The 23,679-nt window shown below is 31.3% G+C and overlaps 1 protein-coding gene across 1 annotated transcript; it reads right to left on the bottom strand.

The window, feature by feature from the left end:
- Positions 1–2,749: 2,749 nt before the first annotated feature.
- On the bottom strand, positions 2,750–22,461 carry LOC145326188 (protein TANC1-like). The gene is made up of 27 exons (XM_080169342.1): positions 22,373–22,461; positions 21,395–21,481; positions 20,548–20,623; positions 20,197–20,236; positions 19,680–19,767; positions 19,018–19,084; positions 18,315–18,430; positions 17,868–17,927; positions 17,388–17,517; positions 17,024–17,089; positions 16,461–16,541; positions 13,400–13,557; positions 13,131–13,209; positions 12,473–12,538; positions 11,590–11,730; positions 11,262–11,355; positions 10,564–10,606; positions 10,171–10,257; positions 9,762–9,829; positions 9,223–9,324; positions 8,689–8,754; positions 8,302–8,384; positions 7,477–7,616; positions 6,917–7,031; positions 6,517–6,627; positions 5,961–6,112; positions 2,750–5,724 (listed from the first exon to the last, which is right to left on the bottom strand). The coding sequence occupies exons 2-27, from the start codon at positions 21,439–21,441 to the stop codon at positions 5,598–5,600; spliced, it is 2,403 nt and encodes an 800-aa protein (XP_080025468.1). The 5' UTR covers positions 21,442–21,481; positions 22,373–22,461; the 3' UTR covers positions 2,750–5,597.
- Positions 22,462–23,679: the final 1,218 nt, after the last annotated feature.

Below are 23,679 nucleotides of genomic sequence, written 5' to 3' on the forward strand. Positions count from 1 at the left end.
TTTCATAACATAAGAGTAGGGATTCCCTTCCTGTAAATTTAAGAAAAAAGATTATTTTTTTAATATTTCATTCTTAAACAAGGATAAACCAAATATTAAGGTCACACAGGTCATTCTATGTGTCCGTCCCCTCCTATAAAAGTGACTACACCCACCTGACATACCAGCCTAAACAACCAAGAGAGTTCCAAGTTAAAAAAGTCACACCCACCATATCAAGTTTATGGTTCAAGGCTTCCCTCCGTACTTTTGCTTTTACTATTTATTGTATATAAAATAATAGCAGGGATCTTAAGGGGATAATAAATAGAGGATAAACATATTTACATTCTAAATAATGATTAAAAATTACCTTTTCTGCAGAGTAAAATTATTGGTGAAAAAGTTTTGACACTCCTAGTTTGATCAAGATTTCCCAAAGTTTTTGGATAAACAAATGGGAGAGCATGTTTATAAAACTTTGGGTACCTGTATAAAAATTAACAGGACAATGTTCCCTCTTTATTGGTCATTACTTTTAAACTGACTCGGACCCGAAACTTTACTATGAGATGTGATACACTTTACGGCATTGACAAGTTGACTAAACCCACCAATTTAAAAGTGTTCATTTTTCAAATCCAAATGGTCTTATTTATGAAATTTACAATGACATGGCATTTTTTGTTGGAAAATTATGTTTTGTTTTTTAACTTTATCAATTTCTCCTATCATATGTCCATACATTTTACAAAAAAAAATTACGATTACATAACCAAAAATTGCAATATTTTTATCATCTCAAATATTTGTATTTTATTTGTTAATCCCACTGATGTTTATCTAGTAATCTCTAATAGAAAAAGTTCTCCTACGATGCCATACATAAGTTTTCATTAAAGCTGAGAACCGGTTTTAGTCCAGCGGATATTCATCAGTATCGAAGCCATACTGAAGATAACTATAATCTTACTTTTTTCCATTTTATCCTTTTATATAAAGTAGTAACTTAGTAAGTTTTTTGTCTGTTGCGAAGGATCTCGCTAACCGCTGAACCGATATGGTTCTCCTTTACAGTGCAGCCCCCCCAAAAATAAATGAGCTATTTTTAAATAAAATTTAAAGTGGAGTGGGTTTACTTTCAAGGGCCACTAAAGGTCTTTAGGGACGTAGCCGCTAGTTAAATTATAGAAAAATTACTGTTTTGTTAAGACACTCTTGATCTAATGGTATGGAGCGACAAAATTAATCCTTTAATTTCCGTAACTGCTAGATATGGTCTAATGAATAAGTCCACATAATGAAAACGAGCATATTAGCTATATATCACATCGTATTATAGACAGCTTTCCGTGGATAACAAAACGAAAAATTTAAGATTAATTCAAGTTATGTTGGCCCTGAAGTTTTGATCCCAAATACCTCCCCGACGACTAGTGGATAATTTGATCACCAAATTAAATATATTTCTAAGACTATTCTAATTTGGGCTTTTCAACAGTAACCCAATTAATGAGAATCTAGAGTAATTTTTCATTATTTGCCGTAATAATATTTTAACGTTACAAATTCCGACACCCTTTCCAATTTTTTTCTTATGGACTTGAAACATTAAAAAAAAATTCAAAAATCAACATGACTTTGTTAAAAAAATTGATAGACAAAGAAGCTTTCTATTTTTAAGAAACGTAGCGTGGCAATTCTTCAATTTATTTCCTTCTGTCTAACGATGATTAGTAAATTTTCGTTCTATCTGATTTTTTATGCTATTCTATGATAAGTACGATACGATACATGATTTTTTATTTTAGATCACAATCGGATCTAATCGGCGGATATCTATCGGTTTCAAAGCCCTACTAGAATGGCTTAATTGATTATTTTTCACAATTAAGGTGTGCCTTATAAATAAACTTAAATTGTATTATAACAAATGATCGCTTCATATTACTTTAATTGTCCATGTTAAAAAGCAATTAAATCTAATATTAAAAGAAATTAGACTTTATAAATTATATATTGCGTAAATACTTAATACTTTTATTATTAATGATTTATTAAATGTCTATTGAACAATACTCAATGAATTACTTTGTATGTTTTTCCACCAGTTAGTCCTTCCTTTGAGATAGGCATTTTTTTTAGATCACCCTAATATTTATCTCTAAAAGATTTTACATCAATAGGGTGAGTCCGCCTTTAACGGTCAGGTCTTTTCGTTAATTTAGGCATGTTAGAATTATCTTTTAAACTTTGCATAATGATTCCTATAACAGTTAGGTAAAATTTAGGTAGTCTGTAATCGTTTCCAGAAAGTCCGAACGAACAATTAAAATATGATGATTTTTTAACATTTTAATCTGATTTTTGAAATAATGATTTTTAGGACAAAAAATGTACAGTATTATAGGCGAGGCATCTCTATAGTAAAATCCTAAAAAAATGCAAAGTATATACTTTTACTCTATCCTATATTTATGTACAATTTCGTTTAGACTTAGAAATTAATATTCTGCTTTTGAAGTTCTGACACTGTACTAGAGTTATTGTTTTTTTGTCATTTCTTCTAATTTTGGAGCTTTGCTTTGATGGATGTTGTCATCTTTGTTTTATAACTGAGCTATCAAAATAAAAATATAATGTCAAACAAAAAAATGTTTATTTCATTCAACAATTCAAAAACCTAAAAGTAGTACAATAAACAGAAAAAAAGCATTATAACTGAATATTAATAATAAAATGAATAAATAAGTTATGCAAAAAAATGGTCAATGTGCGAATGTTAAAAATAGTTATCATTTCATAAAGATATAAAGGCAAATAAAAAAAATATTTCTTGGTTATCAATTTAACATTTTAAATTCATATTAAAAACTTTGTTTATGTAGACTTAAAAGATAAAGACAATTAAAATTTACCTATATATTTTACTTATTTCAAAATATGAGATTTTTAACAATTGAGGCCCACTTATGCCAAAAAGCTATACAGATTTAATTCTATATAGAAAAGATGTTTTCCACGATCCCAGAAAACATTTTTTTCTTTTTTACTCTGATTATTATGCCCAGATTTGACAAAACGTTCTGCTTACAATTTTGGACGTAAAAATGACCAATAAACCAACTGATGTTTAGACGTAAAAATTATGAACTTAATAACAATTTAGCAACAATTTTTAGTCCTGCGGATGTTTATAGGTTACAAAGCCATACCGGAAGAAAATTTACGAAATAGAAAAGTCCTATTTGTGTCTTATTTTAGTACAGGGCAAGTTAGATACAAAATATGATTATGAATTATTTATAGTGTAACTGATAACAATATAAAAAAAATACCAAACCATTCTAAAATTCTTGATAATCTTTTAATTTTAAGATTTAACATTTCATAAAAAGAAAAATAATTGAAATTTAAGTTTAAAAGAAAGGTTTGGTGAAAAAAACTAAGACAAAACAATAATGTTATAATATATAAAAAAAATAATAGATGCACTCGAAGAGCCGTTTTTCCATACAAATATAATTTATATGGATAAATACTTTAGTTTTACAATAATATAATAATTATTAATTGATAATAATAACCACACAGAATAGCAATTTAAGCGTATATCTAAAGCGCCAATTTCAATAATCTAGGTTTTATTTAATAAGGGTAGACAAATTATAAAGCGAAATTTGTTTAATTTTTAGCGCATTTTCGGTTCATCATTCAAAATTAATTTGTCCACCTTTGAAAAATATAACCTAAATTTAATTTAAAAAAAAAGGTTATGGTAAACCCATAAAAAAAATTAATCAAGGTTTCTTAATTTTTAAAATGATCTACATTTTTAATCTTAAATAATATAAATTTTACAGTTCTACTGTTAAATTTTATGAAAAGTACTTAAAATTCAATAATTAATAATAAATAGTTCAGGCTCTTGAAGCCTTTATATTGCACTTAATTTTATTAATTTTGGAGCAAAACTTATATTTACAATCTAAACAAATTGTCCTAGGATTTTTAAAAGCGAAACTTTTCTATAAGCATTATTTTTTTAAACATATTGATTTTTAACTTTTGTAACAGCTAATTTTCATGTGATAAAATTATTCGATTGATCTGATTTTTGGAATACTTATTCCTGGGGCAACAAAGTACATTGTTATAGCAAATCATCTCTATAATTAAGTTCTAAAAATTTAAGTATGTCCATAAACAGTATCCCGTATTAATCAGTTTTTGAACAAATTTTATACATTTATATTCTGATTATTCAGTTCTGACACTATACAAGTGTTAATGTTCGTTTGTCCTACCGTCTCAGAGCTTTGCTTTTATGGATGTTGTAATCCTTATTTTTGTAAATTTAATGCAAATTTCAGCAGAGTAATTATATATTACATACTACTACGAATGGAAGCATATGTTAACTTATATAATTTAATTCCATTATGGTTATTATGGGTTCAAGTGATACCCTCAAAGAAGACTTTAGATTTACAATCAATTGAGAAGCTCGAAATTGTGGGTGGTAAGTCTTTCCGTTCGATGACAAATCTTATGTAAAGTTATTTAAAAATTTAGCTAACTGCAAATTTAAAGTCATAATTAATCAACAAATATGATAAAGTTTTAAAGTAACGGAGCCCTTTAAAAGTGAAAAATATCAGAAAAAAATTACTTTATAAAAAAGGACTTTAAAGTAAAGGAACTTTTTAATGTTTAAAGTAGTTTAAGCTGTTTTGTTTTCATTCGATTTACTGTTAGTTAAACTTGAAAACAGCTCCGTTACTTAAAAAGTTTTGAGTTAAAAATATTAGCATCTCTATAATGGTACAAAATGGTACATACATAAAAAATGGTAGTTTTTTTAAGGAAGCTTTTTTCATTTATATCACACATTCAAATGGTACTTTATAATATTCTGTTGGTTTCTTGAAAAATAGTGTTAAATAATAGCTTTAAACATTTGTTAAAAATAAAAAAAATGTTCTTGCAGATTAAAGACATAAAAATAAAAAGGATAAAACAATAAACTTATATTTTATTTAGAGCGGGTCACACTGTCTCAAAATGCAGCCATGTGACGTCATAAAATGAGGGAGATGAGAGGAGAAGTGAAAAGAAGACCCCTTAAAAAGAAATAGATATTCACTCATTTTTATGACGTCAGATGGCTGCTTTTTGAAACACTTTGTAACGCAACTTTTATTTCTTTTTTGAATACTTGACAATAAAAATAATTAGATTATGACATCCTTGCTGGTAGGATTATACCAGAACACAAAATAGCATCTTTGAACTTTCTCTTAAAGTTCCTAGTCGAGCACAGACACACCCATAACCCCACTTATTCTGAAATAAATAAAAAATAATGGGGGGGGGGGGGGAGGGATTTTGAATGTATTTGCTTGTTACTTCAGATCAGGTTATGTTAGGTTATATTGGCAGGGCAGACCCTCAGGGATAAGCCCCCCCCCCCCCCCCCAGGAAAAGAAGGAAAAGAAATACACAAAAAGGGGAGGGGTAGTGGTTCTGTGCTCGCTAAGCACTATGGAAAAAAAAGCAGCAGTGAAGTAATAAGGAGCAGACTATCGTCAATTCTCCTATTCCTGGATCCCTGACTATTAGTTGTTGGAACTGATGACACTGCACGTGGCTGAGGATTCATCAATGTATGGAATGCTGGTGGTGGAGCCCAGGTGTGCTGGAATCTCTGTCAGCCTCTCAGAGGAGTCCAGCTCCTCGCGTAGCCTAAACATTCAGCGTGCGAATGGATATAGGATATAAGTGAATAGATTAACAGGGGAAAACTTTTCGTCAATTTAGGACCTCATTTATTGGTCAGTTCTTTCATCTAGTAGGAGGGTATCGTTATTTTAGCCAGCTGCGAGTATTACATTATATACCAACCAAAAAAAAAAAAATTTACTGTAGAAATCTATTTTTAAGTTATACGAATCATTGCTTAAAATCTCACAAAGTTTTACCTAGAAATAGCTTTATTGATATCTCTATTTGAGGGATTTTTCTCTCTGGCTTGTGAGAGTAGAGCAAGAGCTTCTGATTTTCTGCCAATACTCTTGTAAACCTTCGCTTTAGCAACCAGGGCCTCGCTGCAACTAGGGTCGAAATCAAGTACCTAAAGAGATGATTCGATTAAAGAATTTCTGTAAGTTCAAAAACTAAGTTCTGTTTTTCTTAATTTTTTTATTGTGCTTCGACAAAAATTGCAAAGCAAAAATGTAATAGAAATAGCAACGCTTTCCTTTTCCAAAGACTATAGGACAAACGCGATTTTCTCGGCCACTGTAAAAGATAGAAGGCTTATGAATAATGCCCGTCTGTAATGCTAAAAATAAGATTCTTTCCTTGATGGTACTGCTATTTTTTGGCTGCTATTAAATATATACATATATATTTCTCTGAGCACCTTATCTATACCTCACTTTGTCAGTCTATCTGTTCTGCTCTTCTTATTTTTCATGAATGTTGTAAGCTTTATTTTAAGTTACCCAATCAACTAATCACGCGTGGAATAATTACCTGTTGTGCATAGAGCTCAGCCTCTCCATAGTTATTTAATCTTCTCATACATCTGCTGAGGTTGAGTAGCAGGCTGGTTTCCATACCACTGAACCGATCTGCCCATTCAACCTAGAAACAATAAGATTTTGATAAAAATTTTTTTGAAGGTTACCCATTGTTCAATATAACATAACCTAAAACATAAAATTCACATACTTATAGTCATTTACCTTATATCTATGCCAGGCTAATAAAACAATAGCTATGAAACAAGCCTAAGAAATTTCATAAGATATGGCTTATTGTACACTTTTACTACTAATTATTGAATAACTTTCAAAGCATACTTATATTCATGCGAAGCGTTTTGAAATCAATTATATTTGTATACCTAATTGTCTATGTATCCATTTATTACCTCTAATTGTGGAATTCTTTTGAGTGCATATTTATATCTATGTGAAGCATCTTGAAGTTTATTCTTTCTGAACAAAGTATTTCCATCCTCTAATATTTTGTTGATCAAAATCATTCTGAAAAATAATATCTATTTTAAAAACGAAGATTTTTGCAACGGTGACTTCTAGGACAATCTGGCACAATTTTATATGGGTAGTTTTTCTATATTGTTGTCTTAAACGTCAGTTCGTTCATTCAAATTCAATTAAGTGCATTTTACCAATGATAATTTTCTATAAATTTTTACATTGATAAATTTATCAATCTAAATATTAATTTAAGAATTTATCAATCTATCAATCTGTTAATTATTGAATCTATCAATCCATCAATCTATCAAATCTATCAATCCATCAATCTATCAATCTTTAAAATCTATCAAATCTATCAAATCTATCAAATCTATCAAATCTATCAAATCTATCAAATCTATCAAATCTATCAAATCTATCAAATCTATCAATCTATCAATCTATGCATCTCTCTATTTATCAATCTATCAAATCTATAAATACTTACTGAATCTGAGGCTTGCCATCAGCAATATGCCAGGTGTCAGTGACAAGTTTAGCTCCTCTCCTCAGGAAACAAGAGACAATATCTGCCTTCTCTAATGAGATGGCCCGCTCCAAAGGTCGTACTCCATCGTTGTCATACTTCTAAACAAAAAAAAAACAATTTACAATCGGTTGAACTAAAAAAAACTACACCTTAACATGTTATATTTCTAAAGGTTGTCCATGTAGACTGTTTTTTTTTGCTTTTCTCTCTTAATATCAGCTGTCTTAAAAAATATACTTTTGAATAATTAGGTAAATTTCAAGGCATTAAATAAAAGTTGTAATAACTGACATATCAACTATATGTATTCATTAGGTTGATATTTTTAAAAACAACTTTAAACATTTCTCCATTATTACCATTTACCATCAATCTATTTTTAATGTAGTCTATGTCTGTCTAATAACTAAAATCTAGTAGAATTTTTATGATAGACTATATTCTACCTGACAATCTTTCTATCTATATTATATGATAATGCCTATACATCTAAATACCTATCTTTTATGTTAAAAATTTTCATATCAAATTTAAAATCTAGTAGAATGTCAATTGTGGACCTCATTGAACCTACTTTTTGGCTATGTTCCCTATACATCTAACAAACGTTGCGGAACAAAGTGTCTAAAAAATCGGCTATGTGACGTCATAAAAATGAGGGAGATGAGAGGGGAAGTGGGGAAGAAATCTCTTAAAAAAGAAATGGATAATCCCTCATTTTTATGACGTCACATGGCTGATTTATTAGACACTTTGTCCCACTACCTAACAAACTATAAATACCTCCATATTGGCTTCAAAATCCAATAGAATTTCAATAATAGATTCAACTCCACTTTCCACACCAATACTCAAACATCCACGTCCTATAAACGTAGTTTTATTATAATGTACAAAAATGTAGGATGTTTGTCTATCTGTCTGTATTATATCTGTCTATTAAGATCTAGCAAATGGATATTCTACAGTAAATTTTCATATTGGTAATGGTCAGGTTTGAGTATTTTTTTGTGAGATCTTACGATATTGCAACTAGACCATTGCTTTTGAGGTCCTTGAGGCCGTACAAATGACGAGGAAGCATTAAAACAAGCTTTTGAATTGGCGGATAATGTTTAATATGATCTCGAAAATAACAACAAAAAAGTATATAATTCAAAGAAGCATTACCTCTTTTATCAATTCTATCCACTCTCGCTCCTTTATCCAGTAGCAACTTCACCATCTGTATATGACCCTAGTATTTCATGAATAATAAATTTTAATTGTCAAAATCGTTATTTTTAAAATTTTCATCTATCAATCTAAAATGATTAAGCTAATATTGCTTGATTCTCTTCTACAAGAGACAAATTGAACTGAAAATGATTGCTAAAATCGAAATATATCTTTACGTCTTAGTAAAGTGTATTATGAATTATTGTAAAAAAAGGTAGAAAAACATACTAACTTAATCCTATATAAATGAGCAAGCCTTTTTTAGCTCTTCATCCAAGATGCTAGGGGTGCAACCGATAGTAACAAATATATATTTAATCTACCAATCTTGAAAATCCTTAAACCAATTTTAAAGCTTAAACTTAGCATATACATATAAGCAGTTTTTTAAAGTCAACATTAAAAAAAGTGGTTCTTCAAACTTCCACTTATTCCTAATGTCCAACTAAGGGATGGTTCATTATTTTTCTAATTTTATTCTCCATTCCTGATGAACACTGTGTAGAAGAGGAGTCATACCCCCCATGTCAGCATAATCAAAATCGCCCCCAGCGTCTAATAACAGGTCAACTATGGCCAGATGTCCACCTAAACAAATAGTTATCAATTAGCAGGTCATAATTGTTGCCAATAAAGAAATTAAACGAAATTTAAAAGTAATTAAAAATTAAGACTGGTTAAAAATTTTAAGATGAATCAATATAAAGTAGGATGCTTTCAAGATGACCGAACTTAAAATAGGTTATAGTAAAATATATATATATTTTCAAATTGACAACAGTTGAGTTAGAACAATGCTTTATACATTTTTGAAAATGGCATTGGATCCTATTAGATGTTACTGTTTGAACATATATCCTAAAATGACATCCAGGGTGGCTTATGGTGACTCAAAGAAAACAAGAAAAAATATAAAAAAAATTGCAAAGTTTCCCAATTTTGTCTTTTTATCACCAAATTGGATAGGGTTTAAGGTGTCTAAAGGAACGTCTCAATGAGCCTGACAAATAACTCGAAATAAATACCTATAACAGCCATGGTTACAGCAGTTCTACCATCATTATTTCTTATCAGAACCAAACTTTTCTCCTCCCTTAAAGATTACATATTAAAAGTATCACTAAGATAGAAAGACAGACGGGAATGTTACTCTTAGTAGCGAGGTTGCTCTTTAATTATTTTTGTCTGTCCGTTCCGTTGGTCTGTAAAAACTAAATAACACTGGAACTCAAAAATTTAACACCACGTTATCTTATTTGTTGGATAAAAAACTTTAGGTTTTTTTATTTTATTGAAATTTAATTGGTTGGTTCCAAACTAGTAGTGTCCAAAATGTTCATCCATTAGTTTTATTCTACAGAAGGGTAATTTTGTTTATCATTATAGTTGATTTAACATACGTCCATCCCTGGGTAAATAAATTTAGATGAATACCTTAGTAGAATGTCAACTGTATCCCAATGTCCATTGCCAGCTGCCAAATGAATGGCTGTATTACCATTTTGAAAACTAGCACTCAACCTATACAAAAATAATTGATATGTAATCAGTTATTTTATTTTGGTATTGTAAATAGTGATGTACTGAAATGATGCACTAACAAAAAAAGGATCGGTAACAATTTTGGTAGTAGATAAAATGTAACTAAAACAGCATATTCGGTGCCTTCCCTCAATGTGCTTGGCGAGCATATACCCCCTCCCCTAACCCTGCGGGGCCTATACTTGAAGTGCCGAAACCTTGCAGGGAAACCTCAAGACAATATAAACTAACCCAACCTTTCCTAAATACCAAATTTCTTTAAATTTCAATTTTATTTTGTTGTACCTGGAACCGCGTCTAATTAGGAACTCCAATGTTGTTCTATGACCTGAACATTTAAAAAATGAATTAAAATATCCAGTATGGACTAGAAACCGATTGATATCCGCTGGATTAGAACTGGTTCTAAGCCATACTTAAAAATCATGTATCGTATCATATTATATCCAGTTTTCTACAAATATAAAAATGTACATAATATTAAAACCAGTAATGTTAGCCAATGCTTTTTGTACCTCAGGTGTAACAAAACTGGTTATAGTATTAAAAATTTTCATTTTGATATCCACGGAAAGCCGTCTATAGAGACGATGCGAGAAATAACTATCATGGTATTAGAAATAAATGTTTTGCTTTAGACATGACTAAGTTTAAGCGATTTTAATCATCATCAAGTATGAATACAGTATTAGGTTGCAGAGAGAGAGAGAGGGGACAATTTGCTGATTATTACGCAAGTCCCAAAAGTCTAATACTAACGTTTCTTTATTGGTTGGCTAAACAACTTTGAGAACTTTTAGTCAATTTTGATTGTTGGTTTATTAATTTGAGTGTTCAAACGTTTCAACCATTAATTTAGATGTACAAAAGGGATAATTTTGTGTAAAACTATTGTGGATGTACATCAACTTATTGACCATTGTCTTATCACTTTAGATCCCTGTTTAGGTTGATATCATAGCAGCAACGTGGTGCAAGCTGACCTGATTCAGCAGCAGCTCCAAGAGCGGTCAGGCCAGTCAGGTCATCTACATTATCCAATATTACGTAGGGACGGTCCAAAAGATATTCAGCAACCTGCAAAAGTTTGAAATGCTATATATGAAGAAAAAACTTTTTCTTATAAAAACATGTTAAAAATAAAATTATTTTTAATTATAAATTTTTGCATCACTAAAAGTGTTTTAAGAATTTATTTTCCAGTATGGCTTAAAAAACGATTAATAATCACTGGATCAGAATCAGTTCTCAGCTATACTGAAAAATCAGGTATATTATCGTATTACAGACAATTATATTTTGCTATCTAACCTGTTTCTGGTTAAATCTAGCGGCAGCAACGAGCGCCTGATTTGCAGCGTCAGGTTTAGTTGGTTCATTGCTATCATTCTCATCACCATAAACATCATCATAATCATCGGTCCATTCCTCAAGCAACAGAATCTCAATAACCTTAAAAAACAATATGTGCTTTATATACACACTCTCTTATTCGTTGGCTCAAAACTTGCTTAAGTGGTAATTTTCTCAAATAATATGAATAAACAGAACGGGTAATTTATTTCACCATTATTGGGAATATACCATCAATTTGCGTCCATTGAATTATCCTCTCAAAAAAATTGATCTTAAATTCTCAGGACTTTTATAAAGGTTTGATTGGCTAGTTTAAACTAGCAGTCTCAAAACTTTCCATCAAAAATAATAAATTTGTTTCATTGGGATTTGCATTATCAATTTATTTTAACCTCAATTCCCCTATTTCTTTTGTATTATTTGTTGTAAATATGTAAATCACTAAATATGACATATACGCTAGATAGTTCTTGAACTTAAAGCAGTGTATGTAGCTAAGGTATAAAATGAAAATAAAAACAAAAATAGCTAAATTTATATTCGATCAAGTTATAACAGCGATATTTAGTATGTGATTTTCTTTCTCTAATGTTTAATACATAAAAAAGAAAAATAACTTAAAGGTGGTTAATATTTTCGCGTATTTTTAGTAAGTTGTGTGCAACTGTTTAGTCAAAGGCGCTTATTAAATCAAACTGTTCTTAATTATGACCATTTTAAACAAACATATGTGGTCATAATTAGGAACAATTTGACCTAATAACCGCATTTGACTAACGGTTACACACATTTTTTTTCGAAAAATACGCGAAAAAATGACCCCCTTTATAGCTAATACCTCTAGATGTCCATTTTGAGCCGCCATAATGAGAGGGCATAATCCTTCATTACATACTTTGTTCATCTAAAATAATAAATAAACATCAACAAATACACTCTATTATAAAGGTTATAGTTATTAGATAGATAGATAAATAGTGTATTTATGTCTTGTAGACAGTTGATTAACGAGATGGTAGGTGTGTGTATACTATTAGGATAGATAAATACCTGTTATAATAGATAGATAGATATACCTGTGCTCCTGCTTGTATAAGATACTGAACATATCTTAGTATGTCTTTCTCTATAGACCAAATATAATATATATATAGATATACCTGTGCTCCTGCTTGTATAAGATACTGAACATATCTTAGTATGTCTCTCTCTATAGACCAAATATAATAGATAGATAGATATACCTGTGCTCCTGCTTGTATAAGATACTGAACATATCTTAGTATGTCTCTCTCTATAGACCAAATATAATAGATAGATAGATATACCTGTGCTCCTGCTTGTATAAGATACTGAACATATCTTAGTATGTCTCTCTCTATAGACCAAATATAATAGATAGATAGATATACCTGTGCTCCTGCTTGTATAAGATACTGAACATATCTTAGTATGTCTCTCTCTATAGACCAAATATAATAGATAGATAGATATACCTGTGCTCCTGCTTGTATAAGATACTGAACAACCTTAGCGTGACCCTCTCTGGCGGCTAGATACAATGGACTTTGTCCTCTAAACAAGAAAATAGTTACAAGATACCAAAAGACTTAAAAGCTCTCTGATTCAATTATAATTGACTTATAAAGATAAACTGTTTAATTCAAATGTTTATTACAAAACAGACCTAAAGTGTTTTTGAGACAAATATTAGAGGGATACATTTATGCCTATTACACATTACAGTTATATTGCGTAATCAAACCTGTTATTCGCTTTATTGACATCTGCTGAATATTCCAGTAGTAGAAAGACCATAGCAGTCTCTCCAAGGGCAGAATACACTCCTAGCAGGCTTGACTGGTCTAGTAGCTCTGTTGTATAATCAGGGCTAGCTCCTGACAGCAGTAGCATTCTTGATACCTAGATAGATAGATAGTTAGATAGAAATATAATCTTAGCAGGCTTGATTGGTCTAGTAGCTCTGTTGTATAGTCAGGGCTAGCTCCTGACAGCAGTAGCATTCTTGATAACTAGATAGATAGATAGTTAGATAGAAATATACTCCTAGCAGGCTTGATTGGTCTAGTAGCTCTGTTGTATAGTCAGGGCTAGCTCCTGATAGCAGCAACATTCTTGATACCTAGTTAGATAGATAGTTAGATAGAAATACACTCCTAGCAGGCTTGATTAGTCTAGTAGCTCTGTTATATAGTCAGGGCTAGCTCCTGATAGCAGCAACATTCTTGATACCTAGTTAGATAGATAGTTAGATAGAAATACACTCCTAGCAGGCTTGATTAGTCTAGTAGCTCTGTTGTATAGTCAGGGCTAGCTCCTGATAGCAGCAACATTCTTGATACCTAGTTAGATAGATAGTTAGATAGAAATATACTCCTATCAGGCTTGATTGGTCTATTAGCTCTGTTGTATAATCAGGGCTAGCTCCTGATAGAAGCAACATTCTTGATACCTAGATAGATAGATAGTTAGATAAAACCACACTCCTAGCAGGCTTGACTGGTCTAGTAGCTCTGTTATATAGTCAAGGCTAGCTCCTGATAGAAGCAACATTCTTGATACCTAGATAGATAGAGAGTTAGATAGAACTATACTCCTAGCAGCAGGCTTGATTGGTCTAGTAGCTCTGTTATATAGTCAGGGCTAGCTCCTGATAGCAGCAACATTCTTGATACCTAGATAGATAGAGAGTTAGATAGAACTATACTCCTAGCAGCAGGCTTGATTGGTCTAGTAGCTCTGTTATATAGTCAGGGCTAGCTCCTGATAGCAGCAACATTCTTGATACCTAGATAGATAGAGAGTTAGATAGAACTATACTCCTAGCAGCAGGCTTGATTGGTCTAGTAGCTCTGTTGTATAGTCAGGGCTAGCTCCTGATAGCAGCAACATTCTTGATACCTAGATAGATAGAGAGTTAGATAGAACTATACTCCTAGCAGGCTTGATCAGTCTAGTATCTCTGTTGTATAGTCAGGGCTAGCTTCTGATAGCAGCAACATTCTTGATACCTAGATAGATAGATAGTGAGATAGAAATATACTCCTAGCAGGCTTGATTGGTCTAGTAGCTCTGTTGTATAGTAAGGGCTAGCTCCTGATAGCAGCAACATTCTTGATACCTAGATAGATAGATAGTTAGATAGAAATATACTCCTAGCAGGCTTGATAAGTCTAGTAGCTCTGTTGTGTAGTCAGGGCTAGCTCCTGATAGCAGCAACATTCTTGATACCTAGATAGATAGATATAAGAAAGACAAAAATATATTCAGATAGATTTAGATAGCAAATTTGATGATTTGATTTATTAATGGACAGATAGACATAATCATCTATATAGTTCAACATAAAAAAACAGAAAGATAGATAGAGATAAACAATTAGATAGATAAAATAGAAACATAAAGAATGATAGATAGATACAATGACGAACACTCAAATGTTTTGTAAGCTTAGTAATATGTATAATGTAAAGAGAGATTAATGATAGAATTAAAATTTTGTCACCTTGGAGACAAAATAATACAAAAACTGGTAAAGTGCAAGATTAATTGTCTTTTCAAGTCAAGGTAAAGATAGATAGGTAAAATCCTTATACTAAAGTAACAGGATGTCTGTTTGTCTGTTTGTGTGTTTGTGTGTTTGTGTGTCTGTGTGTTTGTACCGAAGGATCTCGCTAACCGCTGAACCGATCAAGTTCTCCTTAACAGGGTAGCTTCTCATAGGTTTATAACTATTTTGGGGGAAGGTACTAACACCCTCCCAAGAGAAATCGCCCCTACAAAAAAATTGCCCCCCCCCCAAAAAAAAAATCTTTTTTGTTAATTTTTTTTAACTAAAATAAAAATACGGGGGGGGGGGATGCTGAACGTCAATCTGATAAACTTTAGGAATTCAAACATTAGGGCTTTACAGGGAACAGAGGTTCAGATGCACAGAAACTATAACATACACTTCTATAATTACAATATTTTTCTTTAGCTTTTAATCTTCTTTTCTCGTATTCATTCGAATCTGGTGGATAGGAACCGGTTCTCATCCATACGAAAAAAACTATGTCTAGCATCGTATTATATCCAGTTTTCTACGAATTTAGAAATATACAATCATAAGATTAAAACCAGTTTTTAGCCCGTGCCTTCGGCATTTCGGGGCTAAAAAACACTGGTTTTAATCTTATAATTGTACATTCTATATCCGCGGAAAGCCGTTTATAATACGATGAAAGAAATAACTTTTATCATTGATTCGAAATATTTTTAGTTTATATTAGTTTACTACTTTGGGTATTTTTTTAAAAGATTTATTTTTCTTATCCTTCATTTTATCCCTGATTCTTTAAAATAGTCATTAGAAAGGTATTTCCTATAGAATAGACTAGTAGTAGCTTCACTATTACTACTACTAAATATCTTTAAGAAGTGTTTGCAAAAATATCAAGGATAAAAATAAACAAAGCAATGCAATGAAAATGAAAAATATAACTCAACCTAATCTAAAGTAAAAAAACTTCCCACCTCCCTTAATTTATTTTAAGACAAAAAGGGAAGGTTTCTGTGCTCCAGTAGGCACTTTGAGATAAAGCACCAAATGAGCTAACAGACTGTTCACAAACTGTTTGTCCTTAAACAGTATCATGTATTTAAGAAGTTTTGATTTGCCTAGAATTTTGTTTAGACTTATGCATTAATATTCTGCTTATTCAGTTCTGTCACTCTACATGTGTAAATGTTCGTTTTAGAGCTTCGCTTTTATGAAAGTTCTCATCCTTGTTATATCAAAATTAGAAGTAAAATAAATATCCTACCTTAGTCACAGGAGAGTAAATGTTCTTAGTGCATGCCAAAGCAGCAGAAACATCGTCCACACTCATAGATATTAAAGCAGCCTAGTAATTGAATGTATTTTTATATATCACCATTCTGGCGGCCACAGGACGCCAGCAAACCTTGCTGAGGCATCCATATATAGAGTAAGTATTTAAATAAGATAAGAAAAGTATAGCAATTAATAAAGGGGACAAGAAAGCAAAAAAAAGAAAATTAGTTGTTCTAAATACTTTAAAAATTGGCAGAGCTCTTGGACATTCTAAATATAATTATTCAAAGCAATACACTCATATTCCATCTAATATAGAACAAGGGAAGCTCTTTAAATTGCATATAAAAAAAGACTTCATACAATACAAATGGCCATTGGCCAATGATAGGCCGATACACAGACTAAATTACAAATGGCAGGCAAGTATATATTTCAATTGACTTATGGTAGGCCAAAATACATTTCAATTAACTAATGATAGGCCAGTATGACGTCATTTTTTATAGGCGCTGTAAAAAGCTTCATTTCAATACTGAGTTGAATACATACCTGCAAGTCTTTAGCCCCTACGGGGTCTTGACCCTGCAGAACTTCTTGACTCTTGTTCAGATTTGCCTAAAGAACAAAATTATTACTATTGTTTTTACACATCATTCCAGGGAAGAAGGAATCCAAAAAGTTTGGTTACTTGATTGGTTGGTTAAAACTATAAGGAGTATTATTATTTATCATAATTAGGGGTGTATATTAATATTTCGTACAATTTTAGTGTAGCGGCACAAGTTAGGGTGGGTTAAGCAGGGGATAACTTGGCACAGCTAGCCTATAGTTAGGTATAACCACTTTGCAATGTCTTACCCTTTTATTTAAATTCTGTGTTACTAAAATAATTCATCTAGATATAAAAGTTTACCTTTAGAATATGGTGGACCAAAGTCAGAATCTTTTCTGGTTTAGTGACGGATCTATTTCTGATGAGGGAGAAGGCAATGGCAGCATGTCCTACTCGAGCATCCACTAGAAAGTTGGTACTGTCTCCCTCCCTACAAAATTTAGAAGATTTGTTAGTGTTTTATAAGTCACCTTTTGTTATCAAAAATTCTTCAAATAATTTGAGTAATATACTTCTATTGGAATTTTTTAAGGGTAGGTTTTTTCACGTACCCATATGCGTAAAACATGACAAAACATCATTTGTTTTGCCGTTTATGAGATCTTTCATCACAAAAACTTATATGATTTACCACTTTTGTCTTTATTATTTTTGTCCGTTAATATCATCAATATAAAAATATATGTATTATTTATAAGAATCTTGTTTTAAAATGGAATTTTAAATTCACCCGGTCACAAAAACAGAAATTTCAAATGAATTAAATTATTTGAAATTTACCTTCTTCTGGTTAACCAATCTCTCAAAGTTGGATGGAAATACATCATAGAACCATCAGATCTAAAAACAAGTATGATTTGCATGAATAGCAGCGGATCTAATTGCCTAAGATTCTGACATAGGCAGCTTATGAATATTGAGGATATGGAAATAGTTCAGGGAGGGAGGTGTCATTGGGCTGTATATTTCACTGGTATCTTTTATTTGCCGTAAACTTTGGGTACTTTTATTGAATTTGATTTGGTAAGTAATTTTAATCTAAGGAAGTGGTAATCTCGTTTATCATCATTGAGGATGTTTATTAATTTATTATATCTTGCCTTATCCCTTAAAAACAGTTCTCCTTCTTCGCACAGGGCTTTCACTAAAACATATCCATCCCCTTCCCCCTCCCTCAAAATTTGTTATTTGAATTTTTGAAGCGCTGCTGCTCATTAATTATCTAACCTTGTAACAAGAAGATCTGTGATAGAATTATATCTGGTTCTGAACTCTCTCCATGAGACATCAGGGCTTATTGTAAGGCAACAGAATACACAGTACAGTTCTGATAGCTTCATTGACTAGATAGATAGATAGACATCAAGACTAATAGTCAGTTAACAGAATACACAATACAATTCTGATAGCTGCATTGACTAGATAGATAGATAGACATCAAGACTAATAGTCAGTTAACAGAATACACAGTACAATTCTGATAGCTTCATTGACTAGATAGATAGATAGACATCAGGACTAATAGTCAGATACATAGATAGATATATACATATTTTGTTAGATATAAGGATTTATAGTCAGGCAACAAAATAATTAGTAAAATTCTGATAGCTTCATTGACTAGATAGATAGATAGACATAAGGTCTGATAGTAAGGCATCAGAATACACAGTACATTTCTGTCAACTTCATTCACTAGATAAATAGATAGATAGATAAAGATACATAAATATATAGTTAGATAGATAAATCAGTTAATCATACTATCTATCTATCTTTCAAACTGCCCATACGTCAATCTATTCAACTACCTATCCATCTACCCATCTATCTATCAAGCTAACCATCTATCCAACTATCTATCTAACCAACTATATATCCAAACTTATCTTTCTAACCAACTATCTATCTATCTAAGTATGCAACCCACCTGTAGAGAAGCAAGACAAATGGCAAACATATCATGAACTCTTTCAAAGCTAGCTGTTGTTGAAAATCTAGAAACATAATATTCAATAACAAGAACGATTACTAATTAGTAGCGCAGCTATAGATTGCGTATATAAAAACTAAAAAGGACAGTTATCTACTGATATGAATCCTTAAATAAAAATAACAGAATGTCTCTATGTCTGTCTGTAACTTACGATCTCGTGAATCAGTGGACTAGCATGTTTTTTCTTTACATCGAAACAAAAACAGAGAAAATTTATAAATATATTTGGGAAGGATATTAACATCCTCCCAAGAGACATTGTTTCAGTTACAGCCCCCCCCCCCCCCCAACAAAAAATATTTAGAAGCGTTGCCAATTGTAGATAATATATCACTAAACATGTCGATTCGATTAGAGAAGTCATTAATTTCTATTTCGGAAATGATGTTGATGTCGTCAATTTAGCTTCCTAATATGGACCTCTTTTATTAGTCAGTTCATTCATCTAGTTGGAAAGGAAGGGGATGTGGTAATGGGGGTGGCTAAGGGGCATTGATATTTCAGCCAGCTGTGTGTGTTACCATGAAAATCTAATAATATCCATTTCATGTTATTATGTATAAATTAATGGTTACTTACTGTTAACATATTATTACCTAAGATTAAAGATGAGAAGATAAATTTCTGACAATGTTCGTGGGATAAGTTTGTAGCTGTTGGATTTCAACACTAACTGTCCCCGCTCTGAAACAATTTTTTTTTCAGAGATCTTATAGGATAAGAGAATGGTTGATAGATATTGATTTTGAATGATAAATATAATAACCCCTTATTGTAGATTAAACTAAGTGATAATTAGAGTCAAACAATCTTTAATTGATAAAATTTTCCATAGTTTCCAAGCCAACAAATATGGTTTTAAACTTTGGTTACGAGTAAATTGTTTTGCTATTGTCACCGCCCATCCTGGTTTAATTATAGTTTCTTTTTTCTTTAACCTTGTACTTTTTAAATGTAATTAAAAGAGAAAAATATAAGAGAAACTTTACATAATCTCTTTAAAAATAGGCAAAAACCTTCAAAAATACAAGGCACTGATCAATCAATTAAGAAATTCTACCACATTTAAAAGGAGACGTTTTCAATTTGGAAGGAATATGTATAAAATCTTACCTATGAGATCCAAAATTAGTTTAGCATAAAGGAAACATCCCTAAAAACAAAACAAAAATAATGTTAAAGTTTAATTTAAATCCTTTATAATAAGGTAAAACTATCTGGGAAGGTTTCTTATATGTCCAGGGCGGTTTATATTTATTCTGGGTAAGGATACCCCGAGAGTAATGTCCTTTAAAAAATAACTCACTATAATTTTGTTTTTCAGTTTAAAACTAAAATTGAAAACTAAGGGTCCTTAGATGCAACTAAGGGCTGTAGCGTCTATAACATTATCTCAGCCATTATCGTGATATTCTATTTCTATCTATCCCTTAATCAAATTGGTATACCTAATTATCTATTTACCTGTGCTCTAGAGACCAGATGACGAGCAAAGCTGTCCAAATACTCAGTTTCCCCGCTGCGTGGATGCATGTTGTTCCTGGTAAATATATACAGGATATAGGGAAGAGACATTTATATGTAAATTTAAAAGGTGTCTCAAAAATCAGACATGTGACGTCATAAAAATGAGATATTATCATTCTCTTTTTAAGGGATTTTCTTTCCCACTCCCCCTCTAATCTTAATCATTTTTATGACATCACATGGCTGATTTTTAGAAGTTACCATAAGGGTATCCAAAGTTTTATAAACAAGCACTCTCAATTGTCAGTATAAAAACTGTGGGCACTTTCCTTATACTTTTTACTACTAGTGTCCCAAATTTTCAACCAATAAAAGTAATGTTTAATGTTTTATTCCTAGTTTTATTGAGAAACATTTTTAATTTGCAAAAAAATCACGAAACCTCTACAACATTCATTTTGCGTGAGTTGATGCAATTATTATTGATACAAATGTTCTAAACTTAATGCTAGCTATTTATAAGGTTGAAAGTTAATAAATATAATGTAACATTTTTTTATTTTTTAAAATATTGTTATAAATAATCTTTAAAAAAATCCTGTTATTTTTCCTTAAATATGATAAACTTTGTCATAAAAGACATAATTATGATATTAAGAAGTAGGAGAATGCCTTGGCAAATAATATAATAACAATAACTATGCACAGCCAAGCTTTTGTGGTAAAGATGAGATAATCAACTAATGTATTTTTGTTTTGTTTTTAATATCACGTTGCTGTTTGTTAGCTTGTCATAACTTCACTACATGTGCAGTGGACGTAACTATCCTGTTTATCTACTAACCTAATAAGTTTTGACTTGATAACTCTTGTTGATATAAAGCTTTCCATGTCTTCATTTAGTTTCGGGTTGGTTGATACATTATCCAAACTTTAAAAGAAAAAAAGCATTTGATTTTACATATACTATTCATTAATAATTTCTTGAAGAAGCTTATAGTACCTATAGAAAAATGACGTCATACAAAACAAATGACCAATGATAGGCCAGTATTTAATTTTATTGACCAATGTTAAAATGTATGTATACTTGGTCAATTGTATCGTTATTTTTAAGCCGCTTTTCATTTCTTGTTTTCTGCATATACAATAAAAGGAATTACTGTCTGACTTGATCTACTTTACATAGATTACTAGAAGTAAGAGCTGAAGATCTAGAATTTCTTTATTCTATGCAGGAGTAGGAGACATAAAATATCCTAAACCCACCTTAAGACTAGAATTTAAGTAATAAAGTAACTTAAACTCAATCTGAGACCTGTTAGAAGATTTCTTAAAATGCAGAACTCACTCTGATCAGTGATTAGTAAGATTTAAAGGACAAACAAACTAGATAATTTTTTTCTTTTCTAAGAGACACACAAACATCCTGCTACTTTACTAGCCTCTAGAGGCCTCTAGGGGCACTTGAGGAGGAGAGAGTCGAATTTGATAATTCAATTTCTTATTTTAGATTTTAAAAGAAAAAGTAAAAGAAAAATTTTTTTTTTTTTGGGGGGGGGGGTTGCCCCCCCTCATTTTTAATTTTAGTTAAACAAAAATATTTTTTTTTTTGGGGGGGGGATTTTCATTTTTTTTTTGGGGAGGTAGGGGTTTTCCCACCCCCCAAGAAAATAGTTATAAACCTTCCCGGGACCTATGAGAAGCTACTCTGTTAAGGAGAACCCAATCGGTTCAGCGGTTAGCGAGATCCTTCGGTACAGACACACAGACAGACACACAGACAAACATCCTGTTACTTTATATAAGGATATGTACTTACCCAATAGTATGGAAGGGTAGTAGCCTGGTAGTGTCATAAACATTACTTCTGACCGTACAAACCACCTACAGATTCAAACATTAACAGACACGTAATTTTATAATAGAGGGCTCAACGTTTGTTTTATGACCATGGCATGCTAGAGATCTTAGAAATACCTTGGCTAAAAAGCAATAACCACTGATCGCAGAACATATATAAAGTAAAGCTTCATATATGTCCAGATAAGTTTAAAACTATATACATATTTCCAAGTGAAATCGCCCCTTAAAAAAATGACACCTTCCCCCTCCAAAAACATCTAAAATCAAAAATAAATAGTCGACTTTCCCTCCACCCCCCCCCCCTTCCTTCAAGTTCCTCTTGAGGCCTCCAATGGTGTAGCATCCATATCTTATAGCTTTATTATGAAGCCCACAATACCAATTCTTTGATTAGAGACTTTACAATTAAACAGATTAATGAGGCTCATTTAGCCACTTAATTATTTTTTTGAAGATTTTTGGGAGCTTATTTATCAACCTACATACTGTACATTTTTTGCATATAATTTGAATATTTCCATGTTCATATTTGAATATTATTATTTGCTTTATTTATTTCTAATTTTTTAGAATATAAGTTATTTTTTTTCTAAACCTAATCTCACAGAACATTTGAAAATAGAAAACAAACACATTTTACTGTAATTTATATGGAAATATCAAAGAAATAAGGATATGGCATATAAAGAAAAACTACTTTCTTTCATTAAAACTGGAAATATGGAAAACAATTAAACAGGGAAAAAATAAGAAATATCATCATATTAAGCATAGAACAATTGTTCTCTTTTATGTTTTAACAAAACATTAATTAATAAAAAAAATTACTAAAAAAATTTTAAAAGATTAAAAAAAACTATTGCAGCTCCCTATCCTAACTCCCACGAAGTGTATAATTTGCCAAGTTAAATATTTGCCAGGCAAAAAAATATTCACACAAAACTGTTAACAAACTAGTTAGCATTAACCCTTTACAGTCGGGCCCCTTGCCGCACCTTAATCGGTCGGGGGGGGGGGGGGGGAATTATCTCAGTTCCTATTAGAGCTAAAGGGCTAAATTTTTTTGTGCAAGTCCCCTGTTTGATAATGAATTTCCGACCTTATATAAGTCTAAGTCAATTTTCGCTTCCTTCACCCTTTTATTTAACAACCTTTGTTTTTAGGTCTTTTTTTATTTAAAAATTTCAAACGGCTGTAATTTTCTTATTTTTGAAGCTAGAAGAAAAATTTTTTCCCAGAAAATGTTTATTTTTATGTAAATTT

Source organism: Acartia tonsa, chromosome 8, assembly GCF_053477335.1.
Source record: "Acartia tonsa isolate MP-2025a chromosome 8, ASM5347733v1, whole genome shotgun sequence".
NCBI lineage: Eukaryota > Metazoa > Arthropoda > Copepoda > Calanoida > Acartiidae > Acartia > Acartia tonsa.

Excerpts from the sequence above, each read along its gene's own strand:
- LOC145326188 (XM_080169342.1), bottom strand. The coding sequence starts at position 21,441 with ATGGAAAGCTTTATATCAACAAGAGTTATCAAGTCAAAACTTATTAG. Across the intron at positions 9,830-10,170 it reads ACAGTTGACATTCTACTAAG|GGAGGAGAAAAGTTTGGTTC; the intron begins GTATTCATCTAA and ends GTAATCTTTAAG. Across the intron at positions 8,755-9,222 it reads TCTACACAGTGTTCATCAGG|GTCATATACAGATGGTGAAG; the intron begins AATGGAGAATAA and ends TGAAATACTAGG.